Source organism: Natrix helvetica (genome assembly GCF_964273705.1).
Source record: "Natrix helvetica genome assembly, chromosome: 13".
Taxonomy (NCBI): Eukaryota; Metazoa; Chordata; class Lepidosauria; order Squamata; family Natricidae; genus Natrix; species Natrix helvetica.
In genome coordinates, this window is record NC_138557.1 from 3,197,071 (window position 1) to 3,219,216 (window position 22,146).

Consider the following 22,146-nt stretch of genomic DNA (forward strand, 5'->3'; position numbering starts at 1 on the left):
AATCTCCAAGTGGCCTCAACGACTCTCTAAAAGGATGCAAACAACCAGCTCCGTCTGCAAGGAGTATAAATCCTTCCATTCCCCACCATCCAGTCAGAGCTGAAGAAGCATCTTGGATGAGAAGTGAAATGTCTTCAAAGAAAAACAAGGAAGTCCAGTTGCCTCTTGAAAAAACACCTTTGGGACAACCATGACCTGGAGGATGGAGAATCTCTACAGACATCCTTCTGGTTTCCATCCAATGTCCTGCTGTCTTGCTTCCATTTTCCCTTTATAGTAAATTGTAATATATTAGGATATAGTTGAATGGAGATCTGGAGAACATCCCAACTGAAGCAGAGATAGAAAGTTCCTCTGGAGGTCATTTATTTCCGATTGTTTCTCCATTTTAAGGAAAATTGTCCCAGCAAAGCAGCAATGAAACAGAGTTATTCTTAAGGATCTGTTCATCCCTATCAAAATTTCCCTGCCCAATATGACTATCAATCCCCAAAAGCATTTTTTTAAAAGAGCCAACAAATGTGTTTTTTTTTTTAAAAGAAAAGAATGAAAGAAAAAGAACGAAAGTATGACAAGCATTTGGATTAGATTTATTATGTTTATCTTGCTTTTGCTTTCCTTGGGACTTGGGAAGCAGCCTATAGAATTAAAAGAACACTGCAACAATTAAAAGCCAGACAATGCACAATAATTAGAAAGGAAAGCAATTGGAATCGCAGCAAATTTAAAACAAAAGCGTTAAAAACCCCAAATAGATGACGCAAAAGCCAAACGCGACAGGATGGCAGAGAATTCACATCAGTCAAAGTGAAAATATCTCCCTGCTCAGAATGTGTGGGGTATGAGTGCATAGAAATTTTCAATAAATTTCAGAACGCCGAAAGAAGAAAGAACTGTGAAATGCAAGTTTATAATTAGTATAATTAGTAGGGGAGCTTGCAGGAAAGGAGTAGACGGATTATGGAGGCACCGTGTAATAAAATGTGGCCTTTGCAAATCACAGTTCCTATTATGTGTCTGGCCATCAGCAGGCAGAAAAAAACAATTTTTATATTTTATGACCTTTTTGAGAATCTCTAAAGCACTACCGGTTGGAAGAGTTATCTTCATTTCCTAATGGAAAGGAGATAGTGAATAATTTAGCCAGTGGAACGGCTTGCCACCAGAAGTTGTAGATTCTCCATCACGGGAGGTTTTTAAGAAGAGACTAGACAGGCATTTGTCTGAAATGATGTAGGCTCTCCTGCTTGAGGAAGGGGTTGGACTAGAAGACCTCAAAGGTCATTCTGTTATTCTGATTGAGATGGTATAAACACTTTTTTTTAAAAAATAGACAAGCTGGCTAGCACCAGCTCCAACTCATCACCCAAACTTATGCTGCTTAAAAGTCCATAGAGATTCTCTCTCACCCTGGTTGTCCCAAAGGTGTTTTTTCAAGAGGCGATTGGACTTTCCGTTTTTTTCTTTGAAGATGTTTCGCTTCTCATCCAATAAGCTTCTTCAGCTCTGAAGAAGAAGAAGCCGAAGAAGCTTCTTGGATGAGAAGCGAAACATCTTCAAACCTGGAATTAAAGAGGAATTTTCTGACAGTGAGAACAATCAACCAAGGGAACAGAAGCCTTCAGAAGTTGTGGGAGCCTCGTCCCTGGAGGCTTTCAAGAAGAGATTGGGATGCCCTCTGTCAGAAAAGGTGTAGAGTCTCCTGCTTGGGTGGGGGGGTTAGACTAGATGACCTACAAGGTCCCTTCCGATTCTGCTAATCTGTTAAATCTGGATGAAGAAGCAGGCAATCTGGAGCAGGTACACTTCCCGTTAGCCACACTTTGTCAAAATCATCTGCAGAGACTGCTCTGTGCCATGCACTCTGCCATGTTCGCAGAGCACATTGATATGCTCCAGGAAGGTGAAACGGCTCCAGTATCTCATTCTGAAGAATGAAGTGTGAAACATTGCGCAGATTTCATGGTGGATTATGACTCAGAAGACATTTTCCAGTGATTTCCCAGATAATGTACTGAATCAGACGTACACAAGGAGGGAAAGGCGTTACAAAGTCAGCTGATCCATCCTGGAAAAGAAGCCAATCCCATTGTTTTCCTTTCAGCTCAGTAAGGAATTAGGAGGGGCTAATCTTCTTGATATTTTCCCTTCCTTAAAAGATCAGGTGAGCTAACTCCGCTGCAAGAGTAACGTTGTCGGTTTTGATGCAGGCGCGCATGTGTCTTCGTGAGGGTGATTTCATCCTTTGTCTCCCTCTGAATTCAGGGTACCAGATTGCTTACCGTCTGGCATCCAGCAGCCCCAACAAGTTCACAACGGTGGAAGTTGGCTCTTCCGTTCAACAGTTTGCAGCTACAGATCTCATCCCTGAATCCGCCTACATTTTCCGCGCTTCTGCCAAAACCCGCCAGGGTTGGGGCGAGCCCTTGGAAGCCACTGTAATCACTACGGAAAAGAGAGGTAAGTTAGGAATAAAACTTAAAGCTTATCAAAGAGAGATCCAACCTAGAATTAAGCTCCTAGAATAAGAACCATGGAAGCGCAGTGGTTAAAGTGCGGTACTGCAGGCTACTTCTGCTGACTGCTGATTGCCAGTAGTTCGGCAGTTCAAATCTCAGGGAAGAGCGACAAATGGGGAAATAAAGGCCAAAACAATAGTGTATAACTTATGTCAGATTCCTCAGGGGAATGAATAGGAACTAATTTTTCATATAATCCCAGAAGCAGGATTACATCTACCTGGGTGAAATGAGAAAGTATCTACATTATTATGAAAATATCTATAATTTCTAGGTGAAATGTTAACACATGAGAATCTAGAAAGAGTGCAGAGAAGAGCAACAAAGAGGATTAGGGGACTGAAGGCTAAAACATCCTATGAACGGTTGCAGGAACTGGGTATGTCTAGTTTAATGAAAAGAAGGACCATGGGAGACAATGATAGCAGGCTTCTGGTATCTCAGGGGTTGCCACAAAGAAGAGGGAGTCAAGCGATTCTCAAAGCCCCTGAGAGCAAGACAAGAAGCAATGGGTGGAAACTAATCAAGGAGAGAAGCAACTTAGAACTAAGGAGAAATTTCCTGACAGTGAGAACAATTAACCAGTGGAACAACTTGCATTCCAGAAGTTGTGAATGCTCCAACACTGGAAGGGAAGTTGTTGTTAGTTGCAAAGTCATGTCCAACCCACTGCGACCCCACGGACCACATTCGTCCAGGCCTTCCTGTCCTCTACCATCTTCTGGAGTCCATTGAAGCTCACACCGACTGCTTGGGTGACTCCTTCTCTGCCGTCCCATTCTTCTTTTGCCCTCCATGTTTCCCATCTTTGATGTCATTTCAAGCTCCCTCATCCAGTCCTAGCAAGCTCCAAGGCTGCTTCCTGGATGCTTAGGCATTGAACGCTGAAGATTTTCGATGCTCGTGTCATAAATTGTTCACTTACAATGTACAAGGAGCAGATGGAGCCTGTGCCCGCTCACAAATAATGCTGACAGCTTGGCCAAAACAAATATAATGCTGTAAATCATCATTTAAGTTGGATCCGTTTCTTCCCTGCCTCTGCAACTCTATCTGCCCAAACCTTCCAACCACTAATGGACCTCAACGGAAAGTCTTTCCTTTGGCAACCGTATGGAAGGAAGTTGGCGCTGCATTCTTCCAGGATGTCTTGTTGACTTCCCAATATATCCCTGAATCTCGGAATGATCTCATGGTCACCATTCAACTATTAACATCCTACTTCTGCAAGTCCCTTGGAGGGACTCCTGCGACTCCCGTGGACTGCAAGACCATCCAACCGGTCAGTCCTAGAGGAGATCAACCCTGACTGCTCTTCAGAAGGCCAGATCCTGAAGAGGAAACTCAAAGCCTTTGGCCACCTGATGAGAAGGAGGAAGGACTCCCTGGAGAAGAGCCTCATTTTTGGAATGATGGAGGGGCAAAAGAAGAAGAAGGGGACGACAGAGAAGGAGGTGGCTGGATGGAGTCACCCAAGCAGTTGGCGTGAGCTTCAATGGACTTCAGAAGATGGTAGAGGACAGGAAGGCCTGGACGAACGTGGTCCGTGGGGTCGCAGTGGATTGGACATGACTTTGCAACTAACAACAACTTCCCTTCCAAGTTCGTCCCAAGTCTGTCTGATGCCACCAAATTGGGGTGCAAGGCTCCTGCTCTTTATGAGTTCTGTAGAAACCTGATATTTTAAGCCTGCTGAAACTACCTGTTCCATGTGGTTATTACTGCTTCCGTACTTTTGAACTGCTAGGTTGGCAAAAGCTGGGACAAGTCAGAGGAGTGCACTCCTTTATGGGGCGCTAGGGATTCGAACTGGCGAACTCACGACCTTTCTGATCGACAAGCTCAGCTTGTCCAGTTTAGCCAGTGAGCCACCACATCCCTATAGATATATATCACTGAAAACTAACGTTTACCTTCCTTTCAATATACATTCTCCCACAGATGAGAAACCAGAATGCTACCCGGAGAATGAGTGGTTTTTTATTTTTCCCGGCCGTAATAAAACTATAATGTTGCAAAGAAAACTGCAGGAATGTAATCCTCAGAAGCCAAGCTTGACTTGAGAGCAACTTCAGCGCTTTGTGTGGGAGATACCACTTGGCATTTAATAGTTGCATCCCATAATTTTCTTCTCTGCTTTTGCCAGAAGAACGAGCCTTATCGTTGTCTGGAGTCCTTTGAGTCTTAACAAAAAACCTTTTTCCTTCTCCCTTAAGCCTCGGCTGCGAAGTTGAGGGGACTTTCATTTGGAGTGACTGGCAGTTCAACCACCTCCATCCACGTCCCCAGTGTCATACTTCATCTATGCTCTAGTACAGCATATCCTGCAACACTTCTAGCACTGATGATGTTACCTAGTTTGGCTAATGAAATGTCTGCAAGAAAACCAGCAAGCTCGGAGAGCACCAAGGACCCCACAGTTCTCCTCCTCCTCCTCCTCCTATTCACAAACCCACTCCCTTCTAGCACTGATGTTGTTACCTAGTAAAGGTCATGAAATGTCTGTGAGAAAACTAGCAAGCTCAGAGAGCACCAAGGACTAGCCAACCTCTTCCTCCTCCTCCCTCTCACAAACCGCACTCCCTTCTAGCACTGATGATGTTACCAAGTTGGGTCACGAAACGTCTGCGAGAAAACCAGCAAGCTCAGAGAGCACCAAGGACCCCACAGTCCTCCTCCTCCTATCCACAAACCCCACTCCCTTCTAGCACGGATGATATTACCTAGTAAGGGTCATGAAACGTCTGCGAGAAAACCACCAAGCTCAGAGAGCACCAAGGGCCCTTCTTTTCAACCCTGAGTTAGAAATATTCTCTTGTATTACTACAGCCATAGAGACCCCACTTTAACCTTCCCTTGGAGGCATTTGGCTTCCGTGTGCCTGGCATTCCATCCCTTCCCTCCTCAGGATCTCAAAGGTTTCCCTCGCAGCCCCGCAGCCCCCTACCTGCCCCCACGTCCAACGACTGCAAGAGCCACCGATTTTCCCACCCAGATACAGTGCAGACCGATTGTCTCGCTCGTTGTTGCTCCATCATTCACTGTCTGCTTGGAAATTGTTTTCCTGGCTGGCAGGAGGATGGATGGCTTCTCCACTCGTGGTCCTCGCCTTCCTGGTTCTTGACAGACTTGGCAATAAACACCTGTGCTTTGGGCCCCTTCTGATTGAATTGCTAATCCAGGGGAGGCTGTCCTTGAGCAGGAGTTGGAAGGACAGATTTCCTGCAGACCGGCTGCCATTTCTGCTTAACATTGTTGGAGCGCTCCAGCCAGTCGTACAATAAAGAACGGTCCTGTTTACTCCTGGCCTTAATTAAATTGCCCAGCTCTTCCTCGAAGGTGGGTTAGGATCAAAGTATTTCTTCTTCTCGGCCCTGGCCCTTGCCACGTCTCAAATCTTCCGCTGACGTTTTATGTCCCTTCCTTGTTCCCAGTGTGTTATGCAATTATAAAGGAGATTTGCTTTAAGAGGATGCCAGTTTCGAGTGCCCTCTTCACCCAGCCAGGAGTCTAAATTACAATCTTCGGGAATTTTCACTTCAGGTTTATTTTCTGATTCTCTGCATTTTATTTGCATGTCGGCTGGAAGAATCCTGGGGATTGAAATCCGCAGTTGATAAAAGTTGGCAAATACAGGCTCGACGTATGGCCCCAAATTTCTCTTGCTAAGCAAGGCAGTTGTTAAGTGAACAGTGGCCTTTTTATGACCTTTTCCCCCTCATCAAGGTTGTTAAGTGAATCACATGGTCATTAAACAACTCTGGCTCTCCCCATTGACTTCGTTTGTTAGAAGCTAGTTGGAAAGGTGACAAATGAAGGTCCAGGACAGTGCAACTGTAGTAATACATGCCAGTTGCCCAAATTTTGATCATGCAACTCCAGGGATGCTGCAATGATCTTCTAAGCATGAAAAGCGTTTGTCAGTCTCTTTATTCAGTGCCGTTGGAGTTTCAAATGGTCACTAAACAAATGGTTGTAAGTCAGGACTATCTGTGCTGCTTTAAAGTCTTCCTTTTCACCTTCCACTACAGCAGGAGTCTCCAACCTTGGCCACTTTAAGACTTGCGGACCTCAACTCCCAGAATTCATGGCATGGCTTGGTGGGCGTGGCAGAGGAAGGATACTGCAAAATCCCCACTTCCTCCTGATCAGCTGGGACTCCAGAGGCAGAGAATAGACAGGGCATGGCCAGCCAGAGGTGGTATTTGCCGGTTCTCCGAACTACTCAAAATTTCCGCTACCGGTTCTCCAGAACTGGTCAGAACCGGCTGAATACCTCCTCTGCCCCCCACCCCTGGACCATTCCTTGGATCTTCCACTGGAACAAACCTGGACCTCTTAGTCCTAACCATAGGTGGCATTCTGCTGGTTCGGACCAGTTTGCCCAAACCCGTAGTGGAAATCGCTCCCTGCTCCCCCGCCCCAGCTCTATGACCTCCCATTTAGGCATGTTTTCAAGCCAAAGTGCATGCACAGAAGGCTGAGAGCATGCACGGACGCTCACATTTGCCAACTGTAGGGAAGGTACCCTGTCTCCTACAACTCAGGTTGTTGACGTCAAGGGGACTCTTGTTGATGCACGGTTGATGCATCCTGTTGGCACCGTCAACCCGCCGCGTGCTAAAACACTCCGCCTCTTACGGCGAATGTTTTCAGAAGGGCAGAGGGACGGAAGGGAGAAACGCCAAAACACAAGCTGTTCTTTGTAGAAAACTGAGGGAGGTTGAGGCAGCCAGCAGTAGATATTTACCGAAACAGGTGCTGATGGAATTGAGTCAAATTAGATTCTCAATTTGATTCAAATTAATTCAAAGACAAGTCACTGTGGCATCGCTAATCAATGCCTGCTTTATTACATGCCACACATTTTAATCAGAATCAATAGTGTCCATGATAAACAATTAAATAATTATTCCTCACCGTGTTGATTTTCTCTGACCGAAATTGATGGGTGAGGAGACCGAGTGCCAGGTTCTAGGCTGATCCATTACTGATGGTCACCCTTCTCCTTGGCATTAAGCGATGTCTGGCGCCAGAGATTCCTTTGAATAAATCAGCCAGTGTGCTGTCAGCCGTCATAAGGATGCAAGAAAAACTTACATGCCTGCTTATCTCTCTGCTCCTTCCTTCCTAGGTACAAAGGTACACACCCAATGCTTTGTTTTGAGCAATTTAGCAAAAGAGAAGGACAGAATTATAATCGGGACCAACAAACATAGAACCAAAAAATGTTATTTTCTTCTTCTTCTCTAACATTCATGAACTATGGGGGCCTTGGTGCTCCCTGAACTGGGTTGTTTTCTTGCAGATGTTTCATGACCCAACTAGGGAACATCATCAGTGCTAGAAGGGAATGGGGAGAGGAGGAGGAGTGGAGGGAGAGAAGAAGGCTTTCCTTTGTATATTTGTAGCTCAGGATTGAACTGTGGGGTCCTTAGTGCTCTCTGAACTTGGTTGTTTTCTTGCAGACGTTTTGTGACCCAACTAGGTAATATCATCATTGATAGAAGGGAGCAGGGTTTGTTCTCTCTTTTATTTTGCTTAGGCAGAATAAAACCAAGAGACTGCACTCAAGTGAACAGCACTTCAGTTCCAATCAGGACTTGAAGTTTCTGCAAACAAAGCTCTCCACTCTTCCTTTCCAAGCCTCAGCCTGCTATTGATTTCGCCTTGAATGGAAATGACAGATATGGAATAGAATAGAATAACAGAGTTGGAAGGGACCTTGGAGATCTTCTAGTCCAACCCCCTGCTCTGGCAGGAAACCCTACACCACTTCAGACAAAGGGTTATCCAACATCTTCTTAAAAACATCCAATGTTGGAGCATTCACAACTTCTGGAGGAAAGTTGTCCCACTGATTCATTGTTCTAAGGAAATTTCTCCTTAGTTCTAAGTTGCTTCTCTCCTTGATTAGTTTCCACCCATTGCTTCTTGTTCTACCCTCAGGTGCCTTGGAGAATAGTTTGACTCCCTCTAGGCATACCCAGTTCCTGCAACCGTTCTTCATATGTTTCAGCCTCTAGTCCCCTCATCATCCTGGTTGCTCTTCTCTGCACTCTTTCTAGAGTCTCCACATCTTTTTTTACATTGTGGCGACCAAAACTGAATGCAGTATTCCAAGTGTGGCCTTACCAAGGCCTTATAAAGTGGTATTAACCCTTCACATGATCTTGATTCTATCCCTCTATTGATGCAGCCTAGAACTGTGTTGGCTTTGTTTGGCAGCTGCTGCACACGGCTGGCTCCTATTTAAACGGTTGTCTACTTGGACTCCAAGATCCATCTCACAGTTACTCCTATTGAGCAAGGTGGCCATCTCAGCATTGAAGTAGCCATGTGCAAAAACAGTTGAACTAACTGGGGTTGCTTCTCAATGCTCAAAATGTTTTCCTGAAAGGCAACTGGACTTTCTTGAGTTGGTGTTTTTTTTTTTTTTCTTGAAAACATTTGACTTCTCATCTGAACTGAAGAAGCTTCATGGATGAGAAGCAAAACATTTTCAAGAGAACATAAAAACCACCAAGAACGTCTAGTTGTCTTCTAGAAAAGCACCCTTGGGGCCAGCCCCTCCATGACCTTGGATGGTTGAGAAGTTCCATAGACGACGGCGTCTGGAGTTCTTCCATTCATGACTCAAACTTTCTGTTAGTCTCAGTTTCTTAGAAGGGTCATAACTGTTCCGTGTGTTTTTTTCAGAACGGCCAGCCCCTCCCAAGGAATTAAAGGTCCCTCAGTCCGAAGTCACATCCCGGAGTCTCCACCTGCACTGGGTCCCTGGAAGCGACGGTTCTTCTCCCATCCGTTACTTTACCATTCAGTTGAAAGAGCTCCCAAACGGAGACTGGAAAACCTACTCTTCGTCTGTCAATCACAAAGCGACCTCCTGTTTGATTGACAGGTAAGTCTCATATAAATGCTTCCATCAGGAGGTGACAGGAAATGCAAAACATATCTTCCCATCGCAAAGCAGCGAGAAAGAAATCCCGTTGACAGGTAGCGTGACTTTCTGCATAGCAAAATTCAAGATCAAAACATTGTGATCAAACTGACAAATCTCCCAGCTGGACTGAAGCGTCCTGAGACCCTAACTCTCTCTCTCAACCCATCGCCACCCATAAATAGCAAAGTTCCACAATTTGGGGGCTTTTTTCATTGTTACGAAGGCGATTTAATACTTCGCTCCCCGGATATACTTTCAATAAATTAATAAAAGATGAAAAGGAACAGGCAACAACAATAACAACAACAACAAAAGGAATCAGGTGGTTAAAACTGCTTCCCCAACGGAGAGGAACAATCTCGGAATAATTAATATCAGGGTGTGATGCTATTTATCAAAAGTGTTGCTCCCACATTGAACAGGAAGTAATGAAAAGGCCTTTGACTAGAAACAGAATGCTACTAATTAACATTGCTGGAATTAGTTCTTGAATGAGCTTGTGGGACCACTATTTAATCCAAAAAAAGCTGGTTACACAACAGCGAGGTGTAAAAGCATCATGCTGGAATTCCTGCCACCCCCAATAATGAAAGAATGGCTGCAATGGAGAAAAGGGGGCAATAATTTGCATCTTGTGCTCTTCATAGAAATATAATGCGTTCTTCACCGCATACAGATAGTCTACCGTTTGTTTCGTGACTGTTTAAAGTTTACAACACCACTGAAAAAAGTGTTTTTCACACCTACGACCTTTACAACATCCCCATGGTTACATGATCAAAATTCAGAATTTGGCAACTGACTCATATTATGACGGTTGCGGGATCCCAGGGTCATGTGATCCCCCGTTTGTGACCTTCTGACTAGCAAAGTCAATGGGGAAGCTGTTGTGGCCTGCCAGCAGTCAGTACAGCTGGGGGCAGAGTCGGACACTGATGAGGTTGGGGAGGAAGATGGGCCAGTCCTGGAGTCTGGGGAAGGTTCGAATGAGGGCTCTGTGTTGGAAGCAGAGAGGGAGCCAAGGCCCTCTGGCAGTTTTCAGCTGCCTTCGCAGCTAGACAGCAGTGAGGCAGAGGAACAGCTGGAGCCTGTTCCCAGTGTGCACATGCGCAGAGCTGCCAGAAGAAAAGAACAGCTTAGAAATCAGGGTTGACTTGGGAGTAAAGCCACAGGTGGACAGTGAATGGCCCCTCCCATAGGAAATAAAAGAGGAGCGAAAGGGGAGGGGGCTTTTGCAGGAAACAATTCATGCGTTCGTTAGATTCGTTTCAGGAGTGTGAAGATCTGTCGGTGAATCTCCGAGACTCTGGGCCCAATCTTTCCTTGCACAGCACCTCATTTGAAAAAATATTTACATGGCAGCTTTCCCAGATAGATAAGGTTTGTGGTCATAAATATGCCTTTGAAAGACTGTTTGCCAAGACTTTGCTGAATGTGAATGAGAGGAATTCATATTTGTCTAATAAAAGGGGTTTTGTCGGGACCAGGAAACTGCTTCGTGCTTTTTGGGGAAGCCAGAACAGAAGCCCGACTCACTCAATGACCGTGTTACTACCTTCATAACTGCAGTGATTCACTTAACAACTGTGGCAAGCAAGGTCGCAAAACGGGGCAAGACTCCCTTAACCATCTTGCTTAGCAACGGATATTTGGGGCTCTATCGTGGTCATAAGTCAAGGAATTTATTTATTTATTAATCCATTTTATATGCCGCACCCTCTCCACCAAGGGACTCGGGGCGGCGTACAATTTACTACATAACAAATAAATAACAATAACAATAAAGAATCCCCTGTAGCCATCCTTTCCTTCACCAGGTTTGCAAGAAGTGATGGGCCAAGAACTAAATCACGCTCTCCGTTTTGCTGTCTGGCAAATCACAGATAGAACGCCACATTTTAACCGCAGCCGTGTTAATTTCCATTTGTTAATTAGCAAGACTCTCGTTCTTTCTCTCAGCCGCTGTCCAGCTATGCAGGAACAGAGCCAACCACTGCAAATTCTTCACTCCCCCCGCATTTTTGGGGGGAGCAAGTTCCCGACATTCGTTCCCAGGCACGTTCTGGGTTTCTGCCTCTGTTTTTAAAACTGATTTTCAGATTAAATGAGGGTGGTTTGATCCTAGCGAGGGAGGAAGAGATCACATTGCCTGTTTAAATAGCATTAACCAGCCTCGGCTAGATTGGGCCGGCATTAAAATTCTCGCCACAATCGCCACTGTGCTTGCAGAAGAGACTTCCCAGTTAATCTACTTCTCCAGGTGCCGAAGGAAGTTTTAAAACTGCCGGTGAGTTGCTGTTGCAAAAAGATTGAGCAATGGGAGGAAGCTTTGGGGCATTACATTAGAAGTATTGCTTGCTTCTTTTTTTAAAAAAAGAAATTGCAGTAGTAGTAGAGGTTGCTACTCTTACTATCAAAATGGGCTGTAGGGATGGACCCAAAACTGTCTTCTTTCAGGATCCAATCTGGGTCGGTCCCCTTCTGAGACAGGGGTCCCCAATCTTTGGGACCTCAGGGACCACTAAATTCATAATTTTAAATCCCGCAGACCACTAATAATTTGCCTAATGACCAATAGAATCAAGTAGCCAACTCGATATCCCTCACCAGCCTCTACTCGCCCCTCCCCTCCCAGCCCCTCCTCGCCTGCCCGGGCTCCTTAGGGCCCCAACAGGAAGCAGTTGTTGGAGCTAAGCAGCCACCATGAGAAAGAGTTGGCCAAACAGCTCAGTTCAAATTGGATCTGACTGAGAAGGAGGCTCAGCAGAAGCACCTCACTGAGGACTAGGAGCATGGGCTTTCCAAGCAGAGGGAAGACCTGTGGGAGTGCAAGGCCAGGGACCGGCGCCTGGAAGCTCAACAGGCTGAGATGGTCAGCCAGTTCGAAGCCATGATGCAGTCCCACTGGAACGAGGCCCTCCGTCTCTTCGCCACACCTGTCTTCTTCAGGCAGCTGTACTTTTACAATGGGGGCCTCCCTCTCCCCCACAGCTACCTGCACATCTCTGGTTACAGTTTGTACGGATCTTTATATACCCAAGAACTGCCTCTCCAGCCTTGGAGTTTTCTGACTATGTGGGATTGCAACTCCCAAAAGTAATTGTGTCTGATTGGGAATGTGTGTGTTTTTTTTAAAGAGATTCTGCAGAAAGATTCCATTAGCTCTACATCCTGCCAATCTAAATGTCTTTGAGATCTTGTCTAAAGAGACTTCAGTTTCATTATTGAAAGCCCTGAGCACTGTCTACTCAATCAAGGAGGTTTGTTTGACATTAAAAAGTTTTCATCTTTAAGCGCTCAGAGCTTTTTCCTACATGTAAACAGCTATTCCAACCTCTCTGGGCCATTCTCCCATATCCCCCATGCAGTGCAGTAGAATTCAAATGTAGTGGTTGATTAATCGATTAGTCTGACATTCGTATCGAAGAAAATAAAGGCGAAATGTAGGATCTAATTCCAGGGTAAAATAGAAAAAAGAAATTACAGCAATAAAATACAGGAGCGCAAGTACAAAGAGCCAGCATTTTAGTCCACTCTCGTCTCCTTTTCCATCTATCTGGAATTTGGGGTTGAAAAGCTTGACTCTTTCAGCTGTTTAGAGGGAGGGAGATTGGCCAAGATTCCTTCGGGGTTGGGAAAAAAAATGCACTGGTTTGAAATTTGCCTACCTTCCTGTTGCATCAGCTCCAACACTTTCGGAGGTGAGTAGTTAGACAAGGGACGCAGTGGCTCAGTGGCTAAGATGCTGAGCTTGTCAATCAGAAAGGTCAGCAGTTCGAATCCCTAGCACCGTGTAATGGAGTGAGCTCCCGTTACTTGTCTCAGATTCTGCCAACCTAGCAGTTCTAAAGCACGTAAAAACGCAAATAGCAAAATAGGAACCACCTTTGGAGGGAAGGGAACAGCGTTCCGTGCACCTTTGGCTTTGAGTCATGCCGACCACATGACCACGGAGACGTCTTCAGACAGCGCTGGCTCTTGCTGCGAAATGGAGATGAGCGCCGCCCCCTAGAGTCGGTAATGATTAGCGCATATGTGCGATGGGAACCTTTACCTTTACCTTAATTGGACAAGTACTATCGAAGGCTGACAACTCAGAACATCCAAAAGGGATAGCTTACTCTTAGGAGCTGATTTTCCTCTTTCCAGTTCTCTCCTTAACCCAGCTTGGACCGCTTCTCTTTATTCCCTATGGGAGAGGCCAATCACCATCCACCTGTGCCTTTACTCCCAAGTCGGCCCTTGTTCCTTAGATGTTTCCTTCGTCTGGCAGCTCTGTGCATGCCCACACTGGGAACAGGCTCCAGCTGTTCTTCTGCCCCACTGATCTCCGACTCCAAAGGCAGCTGATAACTGTCAGGTGGCCCTGGCCCCCTCTCTGCCTCTGATGCAGAGCCCTCGTCCGAGCCTTCCCCAGACTCCAGGACTGGCCCATGTTCCTCCTCAACCTCACAGAAGTTGGCCACAACAGTATGGACAATCTGTGGTAACTCCAAAGATCTGGGCATGTTGCTTCCTCTTGTCTATTGGCCTCAATTTTTCTTTCCATTTCTTACATTTTCCATGGGATATGGTAGCGTTTTATCAGGAGGTAGAGGAAGTGTGGTGGAAATGTCTCCCAAGCACCCCTTCTTGTTCTTTTTCATGTCTGTATTCCATCTTCAAATAGGAGTGAACCAGCAGATAGTTCCTCAAGGTTTTCTTGGGCAGCTCTATCAGAGACTTAGCAACTTTATGTGTTATTGCTAATAATCCCCTCAGATCATCTGGTAGGTTTGTAGCGTCCCACTTGTTCAGTATCTGTCAAAGTACCCAAAAGGTTAAATTTATCTCTAAGGGTTCTTCAGAAAACAGATTTGCCACGAGAGGTGAAGATAGCTCAGGCTGCCTCTTCTCAAGGACAGCAGCTGATAGAATGGCCTTGCCTTTCACCTCCTTTCGCGTTGCTGCTACTAATCGTCAAAGCAAAAAAACAACAACACTCTTGTTACCAAGGTTAATGAGCTAACTCCTTCTGTGTGAAGCACGTGTGGTGAGAAGATTTCACACTTGGTCAATAAATGCTCCATTTTGAACAACACGCCGACTGGTAGTAAGATGGTAGGAGGATTTGTGTAGAGGTTCTCCTGGATTGAGAAGCTCTGGAGTATAGAACATCCGAACCACCATTTCCACAAGAGGTTTCCAAACATATAGTTGTGAACCCCATTCTTGGGGTTCCCCACTGTTGCAACTGCCTAATATCAAGCCAATCAGAGTCCATATATATATATAGTATTTGTCCAACATTGACCTTCCCTAAGCAATGCTCTCTGCTGCTCCTCAGACCCATCACCTTACCTCCCCATGTTTTAATCTTCTGTCCCCGATACTTCTACCTGGATTGCTTAGTTGTTATATTGTTAGTTGTTATATATTGCTTAATTATAGAGGATTGCGCCTCTATAACTGTCGGGTTTGGCTCTGCAACCCAACAAGGCAGACACAGACTTCAGAGGATAATCTGAACTGCAGAAAAAACAATTACTGCCAACCTGCCTTCCATGGAGGACCTGCGCACTGTACGAGTCAGAAAGAGGGCTGGGAAAATATTTACTCGCATCCTGGACATAAATTGTTTCAACTTTGCCCTCAAAATGATAACTATAGATACTGTACACCAGAACAACTAGGCACAAGGACAGTTTTTTCCCGATAGCCATCACTCTGCTGAACAAATAATTCCCTCAACACTGTCAAACTATTTGCTAAGTCTGCATTACTATTACTATTAATCTTCTCATCGTTCCTATCACCCATCACCTCCCATTTATGACTGTATGACTAACTTTGTTGCTTGTATCCTTATGATTTATATTGATTGTTTCGTAGTATGATATGATTGCTTATTTGTATCTATGACTATCATTAAGTGTCGTACCTTATGATTCATGACGAATGTATCTTTTCTTTTATGTACACTGACAGCTTATGCACCAAAGACAAATTCCTTGTGTGTCCAATTACACTTGGCCAATAAAGAATTCTATTCTATTCTATTCTATTCTATTCTATTTTCCATTATATTCTTCTATTCTATTCTCTATTCTATTCTCTATTCTATTCTATTTTCCATTCTATTCTTCTATTCTATTTTCTATTCTATTCTATTCTCTATTCTATTCTAAACACCTATCCTATTCTATTCTATTCTCTATTCCATTCTTATTCCATTATTCCATTCTATTCCATTCTATTCTATTCTACTCTACGCTATTCTTCTCCACTCCACTCTCCATTCCACATTCTATTCTATTCTCTATTATATTCTATTTTCCATTCTATTCTTCTATTTATTCTATTCTATCCTCTATTCTATTCTATTCTCTATTCTATTCTATTCTATTCTCTATTCTATTCTATTCTCTATTCTATTCTTATTCCATTATTCTATTCTATTCTTATTCCATTATTCTATTCTATTCTAAACTCCTGTTCTACTCTATTTGGGTCTGCGCATTGGCTGACTTTCACCGATTATAATTAGCTCAGCCTATCATGAGCCACTCTGAACTCCTGCAGGCCTTGTTAGTCACACAGAAGGAAGACTCCTGCTGGTCATGCTAGAAGCTCAGATCAATTCACCCCACCTTTGAATATCTGAATGTCACTGAGCGTGCAGGGACCCTGCAGGGAAACCCCTGTCTCTGTCAGAGTTGAATAAGCCGGATACCTGCTTCTTGGAGAGGCAGCCAGGATGGGAGAGCATTGCCTAGTAGATTAACCAAGGTGCATCTCCTTCCATTTATCCCTCTGTCATTCAGCCCTGCTTTTGCATAAATCCACTGATATCACTCCCACCAGGTGACCAGCAGTAGATCACCTTTGATCATTGCAAAAGTTTGATCACTCAGATGCACCGAGAAAAGGAGTGGAGAAGAGTAAACAGAAGACACGCATGCACCCGCCAGGAAATGAACTTCCAGTTTCCAGCGTGGGCATGTGCACCAGCCAGCTTGCCTTCTGGTTACTGGTGCGCATGCATGCATGACGATCAGCTGGGCCGCCCTCATGGGCACAATGGAAACTGTAAGACCAGCTCTTCTGGTTTCCGTCACTGCTGCGTGTGCAAATAAACAGCTGATAGTCGTTCGCGCATCCGTGCTAGAAACCCGGAAGAGGAATAGGCTACCACTCCCCACCCCCACGTGCCAGCCGACATGGCTCCGCACGCCACTTTGGGCATACATGCCATAGGTTTGCCATCACATAACTAGTGTCTTTCCAGTCTTCGGGTCTACAATTTCCATGAACTCCAACTGAGATGGCATCCTCAGCACTTCTGGGAGTTAATATGCAGAACCTTTGGATGGTGCCATGCTGCCTTCCCTGTAGATAATGAGAAGCATAACAACATGAGGCAAATGTTGACTTAAAAAAAAAAAACAATTTGTCCACCTGTGCAGGTTGGATCCCTTTACCTCTTACAAGCTGCGCCTGAAAGCCACCAACGATGTGGGAGACAGCCATTTTGGGGCCGAGACGGAGGCAGTCACTACACTTCAAGACGGTAAGGACCACAACAGCCAGCCAACCTCTTCTCCTTTGGGGTGCCTCTTACGCCATCATTCGAGATGGTGCTTTTTCAGAAGGCAGCCGGGAGTCCTTTGTTCTGCCTGAAGACGTTTCGCTTCTCATCCAAGAAGCTTCTTTGGTTCTGATGGAATGGTGGAGAATGGAAGGCTTTATATTCCTTGCAGCCATCTGGTTGGATACGACTTCGCAACTAACAACAAACAACCTCAACCTTGGGAACTTTAAGATGGGTGGACTTTGACTCACAGGATTCCCCAGGCAGCTGGGGAGTTGAGGAACACCCATCTTAAGGTTGCCAATGTAAAAAAAAAAAAAGGCAATGACACATATTTCCCTGAATAAACCAAAGCTTCTGGACCTCCCATGGTAGGAGTGCTCCTCTACCCCTCTGTCATTCATCTATAGAGTTGTGTGGCCAAGTATCGTATTTGTCATCTTCATATCTGGTGGTGTTTTTTTTCCCTTTCTAGTTCCAGATGAACCACCAAATTCCGTGTCTGTGACCCCATACACAACATCCTCGGTTCTCGTACAGTGGCAGGTGAGTACCAAGGTCTCCCTGAAGCCTGGAACTCCAATGATCAGGAGGTGACTTCTAGGATCGATCATAGAAAACTTCCACACGTGAAATAAATCATTAGTATGAATATTGGAACATTTTGATCCCCCTTCACACATGCCCTATCAATTGTGGAGCTGATTGGAAAACCCACCCTTTGCCATAGAGTCTCCTCCTGGCATGCTCCCCCGTGTTTCCCCCCCTCCCCCCCCAAAAAACCAGAAGGTCCTCTGAGTATTGTGGTGCCAACTGGCAACAGGGAGCCGCAGCAGGGAGATGAAAGAGCCACATGCGGCTGCAGAGCTGCAGGTGGCTGGACCTGTCTTAGCTTCATGACAGCCACTCTGTCATGTAGAATTTGTGTCAGTCTTCCTGATTGCACAGGGATCCCTGTTTGTGGCGGAATCGCACTCCGTTACAACATGTTAAAACAAACGTGAGACACTTTGACAGCTTTTAACCAAGGAACGACACGTAAGTACCAATCAGCCATTGGCCTCTCATTCAGGCAGACAAAGGAATTCCGCTAACGCACAGGAAGGACAAGTAGCATGGTGCCCACCTCATTAGCGGTTGATCCCGTTGATAGATTTGGGGCGGATAACGAACGTGAAATAGATGGTAGTTGAGATAATTAGGAACCTTTCATTTCACGGAAAACCTAAATGGGAGACGCATCTAGGGAATTGAAAGCCAATTACATGTCAATTGCCATGTTTTACATTATTGGGGCTCTATAGTTTTCAAATTTTTAAAAAATGTAAAATAATTCGAAACTCCTGTTAACTGCGGAGAAAACGCAGGTGGGCCTAAGATAATGTTTTATTGCTCCGCTGGAGAAGGCAAGAAGCAGAATTAAATGCCGGCGCATGCAGCATTTCACTCCTTAATTTCATATCCATCAATAGCAACAAGGCAGTTCTTGCCGTCAAAAATCCCGATTTTCCTGTCCCGTTCTGCGTGGAAGTTAACGTGCCAGCTCTGCTCTCACCCGCTTCTTCCTTTAATCCGGAATTTATCCCAATTTCACAGTGTAAACATACACGGTTGTTATCATCCCTCTGAATCGTAATAGATTTCTGGGACCTCCGCAGTTCCTCTGGGCCTCCCTCTCAGAGATAGTAAGGAAATCCTAAATAATCCTTTACATCAAAACCTGATATATTTTTTTTACTCATGAAAGATGGATAAGAGCAGGATGCGATGACCTTTTGGTTAGAGTATCTTTTTCCAGGGCAAAAATAAAACCGTCAAAGAAAGAAGGAAATGTCATCTTGTGCCATTTATCCCAGGTTTCTTTATGCTGGATCGCTTAATAGTTTCTGAATCTGAGATCAGACACAGGCTACTGCAGAGAGAGAGAGAGAGAGACAGGGAGAGACAGAGACAGAGACACACACACACACAGAGAAGGACACAGAGAGAGACAGAGACAGAGAGAAAGAGAGAGAGAGGGACAGAGAGAGAGAGAGAGACAGAGAGACAGAGAAAAGAGAGAGACAGAGACAGAGAAACAGAAAGAGAGAGAGACAGAGACAGAGAGAGTCAGTGAGAAAGACAGAGAGACAGCGAGAGGGACAGAGAGACAGAAAGAGACAGAGAGAGAGAGAGACACAGAGAGAGAAAGAGAGACAGAGACAGAGAGAGAGACACGTAGAGAGAGACAGAGATAGAGAAAGAAAGAGTCAGTGAGAAAGACAGAGAGACAGTGAGAGGGACAGAGAGACACAGAGAGAGAGAGACGGAAAAAGAGAGAGAGACACAGAAAGAGAGAGAGAGAGTCAGACACACAGAGAGAGAGATACCCCCTTTCCTTGCTTTTGGGACCTAAAACAGATGATATGACTCAGGAAGTTGGTATGAAGGACAGGAAGAATAACTTTGAGGAGAGGGGATGCTGTGAAGCCTTCAATATCCCAACCTTGATTATGGGAAATGACTTGTTCATTGGTATGGTGGTCCATCCTCCGCCCCCTTAGATTCTAATCAAATCAACCTTTTCTCACCTCCCCTCTCCTTCTTGACTAGTTTTTAATTAAGCGAACATAAGGGTTATTCTCCCACACTATCAAAAACATGGCCGCAAGCAAATAGCTGAGCGGTGTATCAAAGTACGTTCTGGAGATCACCAAGCTGAAATTAGGGGACGGAGAACCATAAATCAAAGTTAAGGTACACGGCAGATTAATGGCATAGCTCCTTTCTCCCCCACCCCCACCCCACCCCCGGGAGTGATGAGATCTGGGCCCCGAGAGATCAACTCTATAAAGTTTGAGATAAAGCAGATTATTTCAGGAGCAGCCCAGTGGCCGGAATGTTGAAGGAAAGCCAACTTCTGTCACCTTGATTGACTTCTCCAGCTTGCCTAGGTAAATCCTGATGAACAATCTTTGTCAGCAAAAGGAAATTGCCTCTCTGGAACCTTCTCAACCTTTTTAGACTTGTGAGGTTTCTAATTCATGGGGACAATTTCAGAAGATAGTCAGGAGACAGGAGATGGCTGCTGAGTTCCTTGAGGAAACGTACGTTCCAGATGGATCCACCTCGTTTCTTCTGCCTTTTAAGCACCACGACCACCACCGACACCCTTGGGGCATGTGATGGTTGGTGAGTGACGTTTTGATCACACAATGCAGCAAAATAGTTTCAAACCATCATCCAGATCCATCACTCTTATCTACAGTAGAAATGTATTATGTCTATATTTCTTAGCGCCGTTTTTCTCAGAGACAAATAGCAACTTAACCTTTTTTGTGGGCATTTTTTTTTTGCAGCCTCCAAAGTTAGAGAGTCTAAATGGTCTTCTTTTGGGATATCGTATTTATTATCGGGAGCTGGAACCCGAAAACACGAGACCAGGAACAGAGTCCAAAGTCCTTAAAAACCCATCGGCTCTGCGAGCCGAAATTACAGGTAAGGAGCCAATTATTTCGGCTCTCTTAATGTGTGATGAATGGTTTGTCATTTGCAATCAGATGAACAAATATTAAAACACTTGATGGAAATGGGAGAAAAAAACTTGTGCATGCTCTCAAATTTATTCCAACAACTGGCTGTCAGATTGGAAACTGATCCATTGGGCTTTTTCTCTTTTCCTCTTCTCTCATTCACCCCATCCTCTCTTATTTCTTGCTTTCTGCTTTGTTTATTTCTTTGGTATTTTTTTGAGCCTTGATTGTAAATCTGGTGTCTAGAACTAGCATTCTTAATACATCAAATTAAAGACTTAATATTGGGGGGGTAGAGCAAGGTTAGGCAAGGAACGAGAGAAGATTGTAGCTGGATAGCTGGATGGGAATGGGTAGGTGGATGGATGGATGGATAAATGGATGGAAAGGAGGGTAGGTGGATTGAGTGGATGCATGGGAAGGTTGGATAAATGGATGGACGGGAAGGTGGGTAGGTGGATGAATGGATGGACAGGAAGGTGGGTGGATGGATGGATGGATGGATGGATGGATGGATGGGAAGGTGGGTGGGTGGGTGAATGGATGGATGGGAAGGTGGGTGGGTGGGTGGATGGATGGATGGGAAGGTGGGTGGGTGGGTGGATGGATGGATGGGAAGATGGATGGATGGATAGATGGATAGATGGATGGATGGGAAGATGGGTGAATGGACAGATGGATGGATTCTATCCAACCCTTCCAACACTGGAAGAATAAAATGCTCCTAGAGAAATCTCCTCTTTCTCGTCTCCTTAGAACAGAGTTGCTTTGGCTCAGTGATTCTCCAGACATTTCTCATTGCTTTATAGCATCCACCATCTCCATACTTTCTTTCTGTGGGGGAAGATAGCTGAGGAAGCCTTCCAGTTTGAGGATCTTTCAGCATCTTCTCTGGGAAGAGGGCTGACTTATATAGCCAGGCAGCTGTGTGTGGGGAGGGGAGGGTGCTGGAGGGCTCTTTGCCTTGAACATTGCCTGCACTCTCAACTACTTCATCTCCAATGGCTGGAACCATGTGGAATTGCCCATAATGGCTAACCTTGCCCTCTGATTCTTTTCTGCTTTGCTTACCTTGAATAGCCCAAAGCATCTTCAAGGCGGTGAACAGCAGCTCGTCCTTAACAACCTACGAATTAACAAGTAAGTTAATTAGAAGATAATATGCAGCAATGTCACCCTTTGCAGGGCTGGGGTACACGGCAGACTTCCTCCTGCAACCTCTTTTAAAATTGGCGTTGATTGTGGGTTGGGGTTGGGAGCGTAACAATTTCAGAGAAGGGCAACAAAAGAAGATTGGCTGGGAGGCAGCAGGGGCGGGGCCAGCCTATTTGCCGGTTCTCCAAACTACTCTAAGTTTCCATTACCGGTTCTCCAGAACCTGTCAGAACCAGCTGAATGCCACCTCTGAGCTCAGCCCGCAGCACTACAGTTCTACTCTAGCATCCTCCCTGGACCACCCCTCCCCCTCAAGAAAACGTGCCATGTCCAAATACCATTTTTTTCTGCAGATTGCTTGGAAATATATCACTTCTCTTGCAAGCAAGGCAGGCGGGAGAGGTGGGGGGAGAGTCCTTGTGTATTAACTGGCGGGAGTTTCAGATT

The 22,146-nt window shown here is 45.1% G+C and overlaps 1 protein-coding gene across 2 annotated transcripts in view; it reads left to right on the top strand.

Moving 5' to 3' along the window:
- SDK1 (sidekick cell adhesion molecule 1) overlaps positions 1-22,146 on the top strand; it is a 363,040-nt gene that overhangs the window by 299,926 nt on the left and 40,968 nt on the right. For both annotated transcript variants that reach the window (XM_081965817.1, XM_081965816.1), the window contains exons 29-34: positions 2,266-2,460; positions 9,219-9,420; positions 16,908-17,011; positions 17,508-17,578; positions 20,371-20,509; positions 21,625-21,684. In XM_081965817.1, coding sequence (XP_081821943.1) covers positions 2,266-2,460; positions 9,219-9,420; positions 16,908-17,011; positions 17,508-17,578; positions 20,371-20,509; positions 21,625-21,684 — 771 coding nt within the window. The remainder of the gene's footprint in view (positions 1-2,265; positions 2,461-9,218; positions 9,421-16,907; positions 17,012-17,507; positions 17,579-20,370; positions 20,510-21,624; positions 21,685-22,146) is intronic.